We start from the raw sequence: 17,031 nt of genomic DNA on the forward strand, positions 1-17,031 counted from the left end.
TACTCAAAGGTGTCTTTGGTACAACTGGCTCTTCAGATTTCAGGGACTTGCTTACACCAAACTGGTTTTCAGCATGAACACGGAAATGATATTCCACATTTTCTTTAAGTCCTTTCACTACTAATGATGTACCCTTTACTCTGGAACCCACAGTATACCAGGCAGTCTTAGGTACTTCACGCCTCTCAACAATGTATCCCAGTATATCTGCACCACCATCATCTGTTGGAGGCTTCCAGCTGACTCTAACAGACCGTGCTTGTATGTCATCGTATTCAAGGGGCCCTTCTGGTGGATTTGGAATGCCAATCACTCTGACCTTGATGTAGACAGCCTTCTTGCCACATTTGTTTTCAAGTGTCAAATCATAAGTACCAGAATCTTCTCTTTCTGCATCTTTTATCACAAGCTCAGTGTCTGTTTCAGAGGTGGCAATCATGGCTCTCTTGGTGATATCATGTCCTTCTTTAGACCATTTGCATATTGGAATGGGTTTACCTTTAATTGGTACTGTAAGCTTAATTACACCACCTTGTCTTACAAACACACCTTCCAGATATTTCTCATCAAGTTCATAATCAGGTAATTCTGGGAGGAGAGGAAAACAGTTCATGTTATGGATGAAAAACTCTAAATAGTTTTAAAATGTAGATGCCATTAAGAAGTAAAAGCTCAAATATCTTACCAAGCATTTCAGTCACTTTGGCTGTTCCTGGCACATCAGCAGGCTCTCCAGGTCCGCCAGCATTACAGGCCATAACACGGAACCTATATTCTGCACCTTGTGGAAGATGGGTTAGAGTATATTCATGGATCTTGGTGGGAGTGGTGTTACATTTGGTCCATTCAAACTGATCAACCTTTTGCATTTCAATCAAGTAGCCAGTGACTTTTGATCCACCTTCATCTTCTGGTGGACTCCAAGCCAAAGAAATAGATGTTCTTGTAGTATCTGTAACTCTTGGATTCTGAGGTTTTCCTGGAGGAGCTGGAATAGATCAACAAAGCAGAATCAGAATATTATAAGTAGCACCACTTTAGTGATGCTGTTTGAAAGGCAGTACAAAGTATTCGTATCTATTGTCTCAAATATTTTCCCACTAATATGATTAAATAGGAACATTAAATTATAAAATATATTTCAAAGGTTTATCTCACTATTTTTCATTAGCCAAAATGTTTCCCAATATTTAACTGAACGATCAGAATGAAAATTATAATTTCTTAAATGGAAGACAATATAACCTGTAAACAGCACTTTATGAAAATAGGACTTATTTACCAATTGGATCCATAGCAACTGCAGGCTTGGAAGGTCGGCTTGGTTTGCCAGTACCCCTGGCATTGATAGCTGTGATACGGTGTTCATACTCTAGTCCTTCAACCAATCCAGTAGAGCGATAACGTGTCATTGTTACTGCCATTTTATTTACACGGACCCATCTGTCTGCTCTGACTTCTTTGCGTTCCACAATATAACCAGTTATCTGTGAACCACCATCCTCTTCTGGTGGATACCAAGTAAGTGTCATTCCATCACGGGAGATATCAAACACTTCTGGGGTGCCAGGAGGGCCAGGAATACCTGCAGTAATAAAAGTGCACAAATTAGAATATCATTCCATTTACAATATGTATTTTTCCTAATCAGCAGATACGTGATACAACACTTTAAGTCACAAATATAAAATATTGCTTACTGATTCTGCTTTTGCATTCTATAATTCCAGACTGTAAGTATGATCCAATTCCAAAGCGGTTTGTAGCAGCCACACGGAACACATACTCAGCATTCTCAGTAAGTTTAGAAAACTTGAATGTTGTCCGAGTTACAGATTCAGAAACTGGTAACCATCCTGGACGGTGAGCGTCACGTTGCTCGACCACATATCCACTTAGTGCTGCACCACCATCCATCTCAGGTGGTTCCCAGGAGATGGTTACAAAGGTTGAATCAATATCAACAATCTTAATAGGTCCAGTGGGTGGTCCAGGTTTGTCTGTGAAAAAGAAAAATGTGTGATAAGTAAAGGAATGGTAAGAAATGGGAATAAAAATCAGAGCTGAATTTGGAAAAAACATATGCAGAAAAAAAATATTATATGGGAAAAATAATGGACAATTGTTTTGTCATAACAACGTTCTTACCAAGGATAATAACTTTTATTCTGTCAAGAGCAGTTCCAGTTGTGTTCTTCAGTTCAAGTGTGTACTCCCCAGTGTCATGTATGGTGGTTTCACGAATGGTCAGTTTTGCTACTTTAGCCGTTGTTTCAACCTTGACACGATCTGATTCTCTGAGTTTAGAACCAGCAAAGAACCAAGAAACAGCTGGAGGTGGTCTCCCTGAAATTGGAATAGCTAGTTCTATAGGTTTGCCAGCTGGTACATGGATGGTCTTTTGAGGTATTCCAGCAAGATCAATTGTAGGTAGTACTAAAAAGGAAAAGGATAAAACCCAACATTGTTAATACTTCTCAAACTAGATATCAACATTTTGAATGGTGTTTCATTATAATCCTGACTCTTACCTTTTTGTTCTTGTACTGTCACTGCTGTGACTATCTCTCTTGGTTCAGACACACCCTTCTGATTTTGTGCTCTGACTCTAAACAAGTACTGTTCACCTTCATTTAACGAAATTATTGTGTGCTCAAAGATAGTAGGTTTCAGTGTCACAACCTTCATCCACCTTTCTGTTCCAGCTTTACAGGCCTCAATTACATAGCCAGTTACTCTGCTGCCACCATCATGCAATGGTTTTTCCCATGCAAGTGATACAGTAGATTTAGTAATATCAACCACCTCCAGTTTCTGAGGCACACTTGGAACCTCTGACACCAGCACCGCATCTAATGTCTCACAGGGTTCGCCAATACCGTAGATGTTTTCTGGCAGTACACGGAAGTAGTACAGAGCTCCTTCAATTAGTCCAGAAATTCTATAAATAGTCTTGTTGCATTTAGTAGTTACGGTCTTATATGCTCTCATGGCAGCTTCACGTTTCTCAATTATGTAGTTATTGACAGGGGCTCCACCATCAATAGTAGGAATTTCCCAAGTAATTGTCACAGATTCTTTTGAGACCTCTTTGACTCTCACTGATCCTGGTGCGCCAGGAGTATCTGCAAGGGAAGAAACCGTTAACACCAAGGTTCTGAACATTTGTTTCCTGTATTTTTAAATGTATTATTCAAGTAAAAATTCTAGATGAACATTGTTCTGTAAACTAGTTTCCATGGATGGCATATAAATCTCTCTTTCATTTTTTGTTGCAGTCATGGGAGTAGCTAGTGTAGAGGGGGCGCGTGTTCGCCCCGGTCCCTGGTGGCCCCTTGGAGTGAGTGAGATAATGAAGAAAATAGGGAGGAGTGGAGCTGGGGACTCCCGAGTCCGCTCAATTATAGTTATACCCCTGGTTGCAGTTTTGTAGGTTTCTCTGCTACTTAATTGTTGCCCAGGCTATTTACATTTCAAATCATTTTGCAAAGATCTTTTATTCTCATTTGTCATGAAATAGGCAGAGCTGTGCTACTGTAATGACAAATCACAATGTTTGTACCTACCATAGACTTTTACCAGAATCGTTGCAGATTTCTTTCCGGATTGATTTTCTGCCTCAATGACATATTTTCCAGCATCATACCGGTTCACTTTATCCACAACTAGCAGTGTATAGCTGTCTGTGGTGTCAATAATACCCCGGCTTGCCAAGTCAACCCCCTTTTTGCTCCATGTTATTATTGGTGCAGGTCTGCCGGACACTGATACCATTAGACGTAAAGATCCACCTGCTCTCACAATAACAGTCTTCTTTAGATCCTCAGCAAGCTCAAGATCTGGTATTTCTGTAAGTGGGGATAAAAATAAAATGTTACATTGTTTTGAATATTTCTAAACATGGTCCAGACAAATGTCTAGATTGTAAATGTTTTATGAATACTGGATTTTGACATTACCTAGCCTTTCCACAGGTTCTATTTCAGCAGATGACTCACTGTATTCACTCATACCATTTACATTGGTTGCAGCAACTCTAAAGCGGTATTTCTGGCTTATTTTAAGACCAGTTACTGTGAATTCAGAGTTCCTTATGGTGGCGGTAGAATGTGCTCTATACCATTGTTCGGTACCTTCTTCTTTCATTTCAAGAACATAGCCTAATATGTCCACTCCACCATCATACATGGGCTTTGTCCAAGCCAAGCTTATGCTGGTCTTAGTAGTGTCCACAACCCTTGGTGGTGAAGGAGATGCAGGAGTGTCTTTGGAAAAGAACCACATGTCTCATGTTATTACAGTGGACAGATTACACTTTGAAAAAACAATCACTTTAAAACTATTGTAATACTTATGATGATATTTTGCAACTCTTTTGAGCCCAGTGTGTTCTTGAGCTAGAATGTAGTTTTAGTTAACTCTGGACATTTAAGTCTGGGGTGCCCCAATATATCCTGGACTTGCAGATAAGGTACAGCGATGTCTTTGGGCTGTCTCTCAGGGAAGTGATATAATAGAATTATAGGAAAGGACCAGAAGGTCATCAAATGCAGCTCTCTGACCTAAAGCAGGGGCTGCCAGATGTCATCCCTTTTTTCTGTCTTGTATAGTTCATATAATTCAGCCCATGCTTTGCTGCAGCAGAGAGCAGGGATGTACTACTGTAGGACAAGGCACCTGCAGAGCAGAGCAGGTGCGCAAATACACCTGGCCACAGGCTAATGAGGCAAAAACCGAATGTTCTCTCACCACAAAACCAAAATCCCAGGGCTACCACTGGCCCATCTGACAGTGGTGGTGGGGGGAGGGAGCCTTTTTAATGCAATGTATAGTGGCCAGTTGGACCCTGTCAGTGAAGTGAAAGCAATTCATTGATTCCCTTTTCCACAAGGAAGAAATATGACTGGGGTACAAGTCATATCCCAACCAACACTCTATCTCAGTTGCAGTGGTTTCTGATACCCCAGAGGAAAGATAACCCTATAGGCCAAGAACTTGCACAAGAAAAATTGCTTTCTGAGCCTAATAGGACAATGAGAACACCAGGATTTTTTAAAAAACCCTTTCATGAAAGTATCCATTTATCTTTCTGACCCAATATTCCAGATGCATAGGATTTTCTCAGTCTGGAAGATCAAATATCCATTTACATCTGTATAAATTGGGGGCAAATATCATTGTGGAATCAAGTGAGATACAAATTCATACACACTTATCTAGAACAGAAGTGAATGGCCCAAACAGCCCCATTGGATCGTCTAGTCCCAAAGACTATGCAACCCACATATTGAATATTGCTTAAAGAGCAATTAAATGTATATTTTTGACCTTGGCAACTTACATGATGGTTCTTTGCACAAAATATATGGAGAAGCATCACTAGGTTCGCTGTTACCAGCAGTATTTACTGCAGTGACACGGAACTGATATTCGCTGCCCTCCAATAGACCAGTAACTTTTAGTCTTGTATCATAAATAATGTAGTCTTTGTTGACCCGTGTCCAGCGTAGACTTCTCTTTTCACGCTTATCTACAAGATAAGTTCTGATCTCATTTCCTCCATCTGACTCTGGTTTCAGCCACTGAATAATGATGTGCTCTTTGCCAACACCCACTGATTCAGGCATGCCCGGTGGTGATGGAATAGCTGTAAATATTTTTTAAAGGGAGAGAAAAACCAGATATTTCACATTTATTTTGTGTGACACAACCCTTCCCACACCACACACACACACACACGTGTAAATTCTGCCCTGGAGCTAGGATAATACTTACTGAATGAATTTCTAGCAATAATGGGTTCTGTTTCAAGTGGCACGCCTGGTCCATATTTGTTGACAGCTCTTACACGGAATATGTATTCATTGTTCTTAATAAGCCTTGTTACTACGCATGACAGTGTTTGACATTCAGCCTCAACGATAACCCAGTTGAGCCTGCTGGTCTCACGTCTCTCTACAATGTAGTGGGTAATTTCTGCCCCTCCGTCTTCTTGAGGCATGTTCCAAGCCAGAGTACACTTCTCTTCTGTTATTCGGCTAATGGTGATTTTGCCAGCACTTGGGCCAGGAGAATCTGGGGACAACAGTAAAAGGGTCATTATTGCCATGGAAAATGCTTTTTATCTTAAACATTATTTTGAAGGGCAGTTACACTCCCACAGAAAATTAACAGTAATGAAATATTTACCAAGCACTTTGACAAAGACAGTAACTTGCTTTGTTCCACTGGCATTTTTAACAGTTAATGTGTATTTTCCAGTATCATTTCTGTCACAGAACTTGATGATTGCAACAGCATGCTTGCTAGTGTATTGTAAAGAGATCTTTTCAGATGGATCCAATTCTTTGTCGCCTTTGGCCCAAAATACTTTTGGTTCTGGTTTTCCACCAATTGATGCCTCAAGAACAAGATCAGACCCAGCCCTAATGGTTACAACATCAGTCTGCAGTCTGGCATCCAGCTCAGCCTTGGGTGGTGCTAGGAAAAAGCAAGGAAAATAAAATCATATTTTGATATTTAAAGAACTGGGGGGGGCATAATTTTAATATCTTATGTTAAACATCTCTTACAATATTCATCTTTGCAGACAACAAGACCGGTAGATTCAGAACCCTTGCTAATTACACCAGCAGCATTCTTTGCCAATACACGGAATTCGTATTCCTCTCCTTCACCAAGAGCGGTTACAGTAAAGAAGTTTTCTGAGACAATGGTGTAGTTGCATTTCAGCCAACGTCCCTCTCCAGTTTCATTATATGGTTTGCGTTCTACAATATAGCCAACAATTTTGCTTCCACCATCATAAAGAGGGGGAGTCCAACTTAATGATACAGAAGACCTTGTGACATCTGTTACTTCTGGTCTGCCTGGTGGATCTAGAAGAGAGCAACAAACATGTGAAAAGTATAATCCCATCCACCTTCGAATATAATAGGAAACATACTTCCTCTACCAGCTATACTTACCAACTGGGTTTTGAGCCACTACTGGCCTGGAAGCTTCACTGGCTTTGCTAATTCCGGCAGCATTTAATGCATATGTCCTGAATTGATACTCCAGCCCTTCCACAAGTCCAGTAACTTTGTAATCACAGTCCAAGCATGGAACTTTATTTTCCTTCACCCAAAGGATTGTGTTGCGTTCTTTCTTTTCAATCCAGTATCCAACAACTTTGCTGCCACCATCATGATATGGTTCTTCCCAGCGAATGGACATGGCATTGGCAGAAACAAAATAGACCTCAGGCCTAGTGGGAGGACTTGGAGGGACTAGTAAAAAAATGAAAAAGAGAGATGTTAGATCTTAACTGGGTTTAAAACAACAACTGCAAGAAATGTATTCACATTGCTTGAAACAATTATTCCTTACCAAATGGATGCTCAGCTACTACCGGAACTGACTCAATTGGCTTGCTGACACCAAATCTGTTTTCTGAGCTGACACGGAAAGTGTATTCCATGTATTTAGTGAGATGAGTTACTTTGATCTGTGTACGTTTGATGCTGGAATTTACCAGTTGCCATGCTGTTGTACCGGATTCACGTTTTTCAACAATGTAGTTTGTGATATCTGTGCCACCATCATCTTCAGGCTCCTTCCATGACAATACACATGATTCAGCTGTCACAGATGATATTTCTATGGGACGTGTAACTGGACCTGGTCTTCCAATGACAACTACTGTAACAGTAAACGTTTTCACACCAGCTGTGTTCTCAAGAGTCAAATAGTATTTTCCAGAATCACCTCTCATGCTGTCCTTAGCAGTCAGTGTGGTCCTATCCTTTGTTGTCTTGATAGTTACTCTATCAGTTTCCTTAAGTCTCATTTCTTCAAGTTTCCATGTTACCTTTGGAACAGGACGTCCACTGATTGGTATATCAATAGTAAAGGTGCTTCCAGCTTTGCAAGTTATAAGTTGCCTAGTTATGCCACTGAGATCAGCAGTTGGCTCAATCTGTGGCTCTTTAACAATGACAGAGGAGAAGGCTTCTCTTGGTTGACTGTAGCCAGCATCATTCTTTGCTTTGACACGGAACTCATATTCATTGTTTTCTATGAGGCCTTCAACTGTAAAAGTAAGCTGTTTTGTTTGACCAGCTTCAATCCAGTAGTCAGATCCCTTCTGTTTCATCTCTAGGAGATATCCAGTAATGCGACTGCCACCATCATGATCAGGTTTAAGCCAAGCTAGTTCCACAGATGATCTACTAGTATCAACAATATCTAATCTCTTAGGTGGAGCAGGCTCTTCAGTGGCTACAACTGGCTCTGTTAATTCCCGTGGCTCGCCTACTCCATATTCATTTTCTGCTGAAACACGGTAAAAATAGGGCACACCTTCTGCAAGATCCGTGACCTTAGCAATTTGTCGAGTACATTTTTCACTAACAACCTGCCAGCTGCGGCGGCTTGCTTCTCGTTTCTCCACAACGTAATGATGGATTCGTGCACCTCCATCCAAAACTGGAGCATCCCACATTAAAGTGATGGAGCCTCTGGTCACATCCTTAAATGTAATAGGACCTGGTGGCCCAGGAGTGTCTAGTACCTTAACAGTGAAGGCAATAGATTTGCTACCACTGTTGTTTTCTACTGAAAAAACGTATTTTCCAGCATCAGTTCTGTTGCAGTTCTCCACAGTTAATGTACTGAATGAGTCTGTTGTATGAATGTCTGCACGCAGGCTAAGATCAGAATCTGCTTTGGACCATACTGCTGTTGGAACAGGTCTGCCTTTAAAGGCAATAAATAGACGGATAGTCGCACCTGCTCTGATAATATGTATCTGCTTGAAGCTAGCATCAATGTCAAGTTCAGGTGAAGAGAGTCTGTCTACTGTTTGAATGGAAGCAGCAACTTCACAGCTCTCTCCCTTGCCTGCACCATTTACAGCACTGACACGGAATCTGTAATGCTCATTTGGCTCTAAGTCAGTAACAGTATACTTGGTAGCAATGCAGGCCTCAGCATTGACTTTGTGCCACTCTCCTAAATCAGCTTTGCACATATCAATGATGTAACCAATTATTTCCAAGCCTCCATCAAAAACTGGCTTGGTCCATTCCAAGCTGACACTTGTCTTCGATGTATCAGTCACTTTGACCACAGTAGGAGCACTTGGTGGGTTTACAGGTTCTCTGCATTTAATCAGCCTTGAGACAGCACTTGGAGGCCCTACTCCTGCATTATTTTCTGCCATGACGTGGAACTCATATTCATTGCCTTCAGTTAGACCAGTGACTCTGAATCTTGTCTCAGAAATAGGCCTTTTGCTGGATACTTTAACCCAGAGAATACTCTTCTTTTCCCTTCTCTCCAAGATATACTGGTTAATGTCACTTCCACCATCTGATTTTGGCCTTGTCCATGTGAGTGTAATGCTGTTTCCTGTTACATTGCTGGGTTCTGGAGTGCCAGGAGCCTCAGGGACAGCTGTTTTTTTTAAAAAAAAGAATAGATAAGATTCTGGACAAGTAAAGGCTCACATGAATCTAATGGTGATTCCTCAATGTATACTTACTGTAGTGTGCTTGGGCTACAAATGGATCTGATTCCAGTGGCCTGCCAACACCAAACCTGTTCGCTGCAGAGACACGGAACTGGTATTCATTGCCCTTTATTAATTTAAGTGCAGTATAACTGCAGGCTTCACAGTGGTCTTCAATCAGTGCCCAGGATATTCTGCTGGTTTCACGCTTTTCAATAACATAATGAGTAATGGTTGCACAGCCATCATTAGCTGGAGGCTCCCACCATAAATTTGCCTTTGCTTCGGTAATATTGGTGAACCGTATTGGTCCACCTACTTTTCCTGGAGTATCTGTAACATTAAATATACAAGTTATTTTTACTGTGCCAATTTTAATATAGCATGAATCTAATGCTAAATAAAAGGTGCTTAGTATCATGTAAGGAACGTTTATGAAAACCGTGTCAAATTACCTTGCACTCTTACGGTTATTTCTGCCTGTTTGGTGCCTGATGAATTTTTGGCTTCTACTTTATATACTCCACGATGTTCCCGAGAAGCATCTCTGACAAAGACGGTGCTGTAGCCAATGGCATTGGTTATTTCTAGATTCAACCTTTTGTCAATCTCTTTTCCATCTTTAAACCAGGTCACCTGAGGAACTGGACGGCCTGTGATAAGAACTTTAAGCCTTATGCTCTCTCCAGCTTTAACTGTAAGACCTTCAAAGTGCTCTGCTCCAAATTCAATTGACGGTGCAACTAGAGAACAAAAATAAGTAAAAATATATTTACTTGCAATCATCGACTTCCATATTGCCAGAAAATAATATAAGAAGCATGTTCATGATTTTATTTCAGCGCTTCACTGAATATTAAGTATGCAAACAGCAATATCTGTGTTTTAAGTGTTTAGCATTATATCAGTTTCTCATTAAATTAAGCTGTTCATTATTTAGTATCTTTTCCAGGATTAGTAGAAATGAATAGTATGAACCAGTTGTTTAGTAGATAGTGAGCTTGTTACCAGAAGTTGAAAATATTTTTAAATTATTTTGTCTTTTTAGTTGCATTTGTTGGTACTTTTTTGTTTTGTTTGTTTTAATGTGTTTTAATTGTATATTTTATTTTACTTTTTTGTGAGCCACCCAGAGAAAAATGTGTTATGATGCAACCATATAAATAAATAATAATAGTCATCCAGTCTGACATGCAATTTATCTAGCCAGCTCCACCAGCTTTAAGAGAGTTTGCGATTCAACCTAAGATATTTAACTTTTAAACTATTAAGGCTTACCAGCTTCATCTCTGGTCATGATGTAGCCTGAAGACTGAGAAGGAGGGCTGATAGTTCCAACAGCATTTCTTGCAAGTATTCTGAATTCATAGCGATCACCAGGGCTAAGTCCTGTCACTGTATATTGGCATTCACTGACATCAATAAAATTGCACCTGACCCAGCGATCCCCACTTCCTTGCCGCTTCTCAATACTGTAGCCCACAATCTTGCTGCCTCCATCACGCAGAGGCTCAGTCCACTTCAGAGTAATAGTTTCCCTAGTCACATCAATGTAATCAGGTGTGCCAGGTGGATCTGAAAGGAAGATGGATACATGCATAGTAACATAGTGAAGGTAAAGTGTGCCGCTGAGTCAGTGTCGACTCCTAGCGCCCACAGAGCCCTGTGGTTTCCTTTGGTAGAATACAGGAGGGGTTTACCATTGCCATCTCCCGCGCAGTGTGAGATGATGCCTTTCAGCATCTTCCTATATCGCTGCTGCTCAATATAGGTGTTTCCCATAGTCTTGGAAACATACCAGCGGGGATTTGAAACAGCAACTTTCCGCTTGTTAGTCAAGCATTTCCCCACTGCGCCACTTAAGGTGGTCCATCATGACATACATCAGCATAAATTCCTACAGCATGTTGAAACAGGTATTATATATGTACCGGTCACTCACTTACCTACTGGAGAGACAGCCAAGGTAAATTTGCTTGGATCACTAGCAGAGCTTACTCCAGCAGAGTTTTCAGCATATACACGGAACTGGTAGTCCAGGCCTTCCATTAATCCAGTAATTCTGTATTCTCTATTAGATACTGGTAAAGTATTTACTTTCTGCCATAGGATGCTGTTTCTTTCTTTCTTTTCAACATGATATCCAGAAATTTCTGCACCTCCATCATAAACTGGAGCATCCCAAGATATGGACATTCCATCAGCTGTCACATTGTAAACCACTGGTTTCCCTGGTGAACCTGGTGGCTTAAACTGGTGTTTTGCTATGACCTCTAGAGAGTTAAGTGGTGGGCTTACTCCATATCTGTTTTCGGCACGAATTCTGAACTGATATTCTGTATCTTTAACAAGGTTAGGAACTTTGAAAGTTGTCCTTGATGCACTAGAACATACCATTTTCCAATTGGTTTGTGAAGTTTCCCGCTTCTCAACACTATAGCCGGTAATTTCCCCTCCTCCATCATCTTCAGGGACACCCCATGAAAGAACCATACTGTCTGCTTTGATTTCATCTAATTTTATAGGACCTTTGGGCTTAGATGGAGGGCCAAGTGTTATAACTGTAATTGGGAATGACTTTCTGTTTACACCATTATCAAGGATTAAGGTATATTTGCCACCATTTTCTTTTTTCACATTCTTAATGCTTAAAGTTATTTTGTTTTCAGTTTTCTTGAAGCGGGTCTGTTCACTTTCCTTAAGAGGAATGCTGTCTTTCAGCCAACTCATAGTTGGTCTTGGCTTTCCTTTATATGGCAATTCAATGTGCACATTATGACCTATTCTTACTGTTACTTCTCCTCCAGGAATATCAGAAAGGTCCGCTTCTGGTGTTATTACATAGTCTTTCACTGTAATGGGTCCAATTGTAACAAAATCACTTCTTCCTTTTTCATTCTTGGCAGAGACCTTGAACTCCATAACAGAAAGCTCCTTAAGTTTTTCAACTTCAAATTCACATGCTTTACTAGTTCCTGCATGTGACCATTCTCTTTCATCCTTCAGTTTCTTTTCAATAACATAATCCGATATGATACTACCACCATCAAATTCAGGTTTGCTCCATTGTAAAGTGACAGAAGTTTTTGTTGAATCTTTCATGGTCAGATCCCGTACAGGTCCAGGGACTTCTGCAGCTTTTACTGGTTCTACAGTTTCACATGGTTCACCCAATCCATTTTCATTTTCTGCAAGAACTCGGAAGAAATATGGGATCTTTTCTGACAGGCCAGTTATTTTAAATGATGTATTAGAGCACTTTGCTGTAACAGCAGACCAAGCTCTCTTTGTGGCATCTCTTTTCTCAATGACATAATTTGTTACTTCAGAACCACCATTGATGAGTGGTGGTTCCCATACCAATGTCACAGTTCCACGAGAAACATATTTGAGGTGCAATCTCTGGCAAGCAGATGGAGTGTCAAGCACTTTAACATTCACAAATGAAGATTTTGGTTTTCCAACTCCATTCTCTATTGTGAGGACATATTTTCCTGTATCATTGCGAGTGACTTGAGGAATACTAAGTAGTGTAGATGATTCTGTGTTCTGAATGCTGTATCTTTCATCAACACCAAGATTTTTATCATTCTTTCTCCATGTGACTGTTGGAGGAGGTCTTCCTTTGAATGGAATCATTACTTGTACATCTTCACCTGCTTTAGCAACAATGGAAGTTCTGAGAGCAACATCCAGATCAATCTCTGGCTCCTCTGCAAAAAAAAAAAAAAAATAATAATAAACTATTAATATTTTGGAAACAAGAAATATAAAAGATATTTTAAAAGAATAAAGAAAAACATTAAATTTACATACCAAGTATGTCTTTAGCTTGTACAGGTTCTGTCATTTCAATTGGTTCACCTTGTCCAGCATAATTTATAGCAGCTACGCGGAAGTAATAATTGATTCCTGGCTGAAGATGAGAAACAACATACTCTGTGGTTCTCACTTCTCCTCTTGCACTGACCACTGTCCATTCCTCTTCTTCACCTTCTCTCTTTTCTATAGCATAGCTGGTAATTGCGCTTCCTCCATCATAGGCTGGTTTAGTCCAGCTGAGTGTGACAGATGTCTTTGTGGTATCCACAACCTTAAGCTTAACTGGTGGTCCAGGTTTGTCTGCAAATACATGCAACAGAAATGAGAATTCAGAAGCTATTACCATTAGTAGTAATCAGATAGAACCAGAGAAAATCAGACATGATCTCATTTACACCCATGTCGCTTCAAGAATATCTATCATATGAACCTTATATGTATAGATATCCAAAAGGATGGTTTCTTACCAATAGGATCTGCAGCCTTGTGGAAGTCAGATGCATCAGAAAATGGACCTTGGCCAGCTGCATTCACAGCAGAAACTCTAAACTGATAATCACTGTTTTCTGTTAGTCCTGTTACTTTCTGCCTGGTGTCACGGATGGTTTCTTTAACGACTTTGAACCAGCTTAGACTCTTCTTATCACGCTTCTCAAGGTAATATCCATTTATTTCACTACCGCCATCTACAGTAGGTCTGCTCCAGACAACAGTCATTGAATGCTTCGTTATCATGGTGACCTCTGGCACACTAGGAGGTCCGGGTGTAACTGTATTTGTATTAAAATAAAAATATCAGGTAAATAAATAACAACTCGCCCAGAGATAGCACGAGTGGATTAATTAACATCTATAGAACTTACCAAATGCATTTTTAGCTACAACTGAATCAGATTCCAATGGATCACCAACACCAAATTTGTTTACACCTCGTACACGGAATATATATTCATTTCCTTTTATTACTTTTGTGGTAGTGGCAATACATTCTTCTTGTTTTTCTGAAATTACAGACCATACCACGCGACTTGTCTCACGTTTTTCAACAATGTAATGTGTTACAGTGGCACCTCCATCATCTGCTGGTGGTTCCCACATTAGAGTAATCTTTTCAGCAGTGACTGTCTTGAACTGTATAGGTCCACCTGGAGCTCCTGGCTTATCTGTTGCATATGGGTTGAAATGAGAAAGTGTCAGTATATAAGTATGGGTACAGCTACTTGAATTTACAGAATCACACAGTATATAATATTGTTCAAAACATACCAAGTATTTGCACTCTAACAGTTGCAGATGCAGAACCCATAGCATTCTTTAATTTCAGTTCGTAGTTTCCACTGTTAAGACGAGTTGCATCTTTGATGAGTATAGATGCAAATTCTGTTGTGTTTTCAATAGATACCTGGGCACTGGTTTGGATTTCTTTACCATTTCTGAACCACTCAATTGTAGGCATGGGCTTCCCTGAGATTCCAAGCTTCAGCTTAACTGCAGTGCCAGCTTTGTATTTTACCACCTCTGTATATTCTGGTGGTACATCTATTTCAGGTGTACCTTAGTAAAAAATAAATGAATAAAAAGTATAATTATATCTGAAATCCTCAAAGAGCCTAAACTAAAGCTTTTTGATAACATGGATGTCTGTTAAGGCAAACTGAATCAGTGTACTGTTGTCAAACCATAAACCTTAAATTCGGGGGGAGGGGGTAGATTTCTACACACAGTGCTAATGTTAAGCCCAGACATATAACTTGATGTTAATTTTTATCCAATTTAACATTTCTTACCATATGTATCCACACATGTGACAGGGCCCAGAACATCTGATGGATTACTGATTGAACCAGCAGCATTCTTAGCAAAAACACGGAATTCGTACTGGGAGCTTTGAGTCAATCCTGATACAGTGAACTGAGTTTCAATAACATTGGTGAAGCTGGCCTTTGTCCATCTTCCATTTGGAAGATCACGCTTCTCAACAATATATCCAGTAATTTTACTACCTCCATCAAATGCTGGTTTTGTCCATGAAAGGCTGACAAAGGTTTTGGAAATATCTGTGACACGAAGAGTTCTTGGTGGCTCTGCAGTATGAAAAACAAGAGCATTTGCAGTTAGTAATTAGATTAGCATCCCACACTGGTTCACCAAGGACATGACATTACCCACTGAAGTCATTACTGAATACATACCACATGCATCAATAGCAAGAACTGCATCAGATGGATGACTTGCTTTCCCAATACCAGCTGCATTTTCTGCATAAACCCTGAATTCATAAATAAGCCCAGCAGAGATATTGGTTGCCTTGAAGTGAGTTGTGCGAATAATCATTTTGTTTGCTTTCTTCCATAATATGCTGTTCCTGTCTTTCATTTCAAGATGGTAGCCCATGACTGCACTACCTCCATTAGAAACAGGTTCATGCCATCCAATGGTGATACTTTCTCGAGTCACATTGGTGATCCATGGTGTGGAAGGTGGCCCAGGCGTTGCTAAATAGATATTACAAACCAGTTAATAAATCTTTAAAACATGTCTGAAGAATTCAGAAAACAAAAGCAAACAAGAAGTTACTTACTGTAAGGCAGCTGAACAGTTATGCATGCTGAATCAATGTGGTCACTTATGCCAAATCGATTTTCTGCTTTGATGCGGAATTGATATTCTTCTCCTGTTGTTAGCTTCATGACTTTAATCATATTTCTCGCAACTGTTGTGGACACTTCAGACCACACAGCAGTGCTTGTTTCTCTTTTCAGTACAATGTAGTTGGTAACTTGACTTCCGCCATCATAACGTGGTGGTTCCCATTTAAGAGTAGCACCTTCTTCAGTGATATCGCTAATCACAACTGGACCAACAGGAGGGCCTGGTCGGTCTAGGACGACTATGTTAATGAAAGATTTAGTAGTTCCACTGGAGTTGGCTGCTGTGATCTCATATCTGCCAGCATCAGCAGCTACACTTTCTTTAAGGTTCACAATGATACTTTCTGCTGTGGTTTCTGTGTTAAACCTCATGGTTGGTTTGAGAGGAATGCCATCTCTGGATAAAGTCACTTTTGGCAATGGTTTTCCAGAAACTGGAATCTCAGCCTTTAGGTTTGAACCTGCTCTCACATAAACTGTGTGATTCGGGAAACCTCTCATGTCAACCTCAGGAGATTCTGAAAAAAAACCCCACACATTTACAAAATGTTAGAAACAATGGCTTTAACTTTCAGTTACTTTTATATTACCTTTATTCTTAGTATTAATAGACATACCAAGCTGTTCTTTAACTGTAACAGCAAGAAGAAGCTCTTTAGGATCACTTAGACCAGCCTGGTTTTCGGCAAATACTCTGAAGAAATAGTCCACGTTTTCCTTGAGACCTTGGACAACATGATGAGTTGTTTTGACTACAGCACACTTGACCCATTTTTGTTGCCCTTTCTCCAGAGCTTCAACAAGGTAGCCTACAATTCTGCTTCCACCATCATGTTCTGGTTTTAGCCACACAAGAAATACACTGTCTTTAGTCACTTTTGATACTCCCAGTTTTTCTGGTGGACTTGGTTTTTCTGAGGAGAAAAAAGATGAATTGAGATCAAAATAGGCAGTATGCATTCCACTTTTTACTATACTCAGCAAATGCATATTTTGGAAAATTGTATATTTTATCTTGCATGTGTATATTAGAATATTAATTGTTAAGATAATTCTTTTGTGTTT

General features: G+C 40.0%; 1 protein-coding gene across 50 annotated transcripts in view; it reads right to left on the minus strand.

Annotated features, from left to right (window-relative positions):
• The window catches only part of TTN (titin), a 323,095-nt gene that overhangs the window by 13,656 nt on the left and 292,408 nt on the right, over positions 1-17,031 (minus strand). For all 50 annotated transcript variants that reach the window (XM_053268886.1, XM_053268842.1, XM_053268718.1 and 47 more), the window contains 26 exons: positions 16,584-16,880; positions 15,897-16,484; positions 15,508-15,810; positions 15,103-15,399; positions 14,582-14,869; positions 14,179-14,478; positions 13,783-14,085; positions 13,310-13,615; positions 11,440-13,206; positions 10,772-11,068; positions 9,949-10,236; positions 9,527-9,826; positions 7,372-9,438; positions 6,969-7,271; positions 6,573-6,878; positions 6,190-6,480; positions 5,776-6,075; positions 5,342-5,647; positions 3,960-4,265; positions 3,567-3,848; positions 2,532-3,125; positions 2,149-2,436; positions 1,701-2,000; positions 1,283-1,585; positions 686-988; positions 4-588 (listed from right to left, as the gene is read on the minus strand). In XM_053268886.1, coding sequence (XP_053124861.1) covers positions 4-588; positions 686-988; positions 1,283-1,585; positions 1,701-2,000; positions 2,149-2,436; positions 2,532-3,125; positions 3,567-3,848; positions 3,960-4,265; positions 5,342-5,647; positions 5,776-6,075; positions 6,190-6,480; positions 6,573-6,878; positions 6,969-7,271; positions 7,372-9,438; positions 9,527-9,826; positions 9,949-10,236; positions 10,772-11,068; positions 11,440-13,206; positions 13,310-13,615; positions 13,783-14,085; positions 14,179-14,478; positions 14,582-14,869; positions 15,103-15,399; positions 15,508-15,810; positions 15,897-16,484; positions 16,584-16,880 — 11,868 coding nt within the window. The remainder of the gene's footprint in view (positions 1-3; positions 589-685; positions 989-1,282; positions 1,586-1,700; positions 2,001-2,148; positions 2,437-2,531; positions 3,126-3,566; positions 3,849-3,959; positions 4,266-5,341; positions 5,648-5,775; positions 6,076-6,189; positions 6,481-6,572; positions 6,879-6,968; positions 7,272-7,371; positions 9,439-9,526; positions 9,827-9,948; positions 10,237-10,771; positions 11,069-11,439; positions 13,207-13,309; positions 13,616-13,782; positions 14,086-14,178; positions 14,479-14,581; positions 14,870-15,102; positions 15,400-15,507; positions 15,811-15,896; positions 16,485-16,583; positions 16,881-17,031) is intronic.

Source organism: Hemicordylus capensis, chromosome 1 (genome assembly GCF_027244095.1).
Source record: "Hemicordylus capensis ecotype Gifberg chromosome 1, rHemCap1.1.pri, whole genome shotgun sequence".
Taxonomy (NCBI): Eukaryota; Metazoa; Chordata; class Lepidosauria; order Squamata; family Cordylidae; genus Hemicordylus; species Hemicordylus capensis.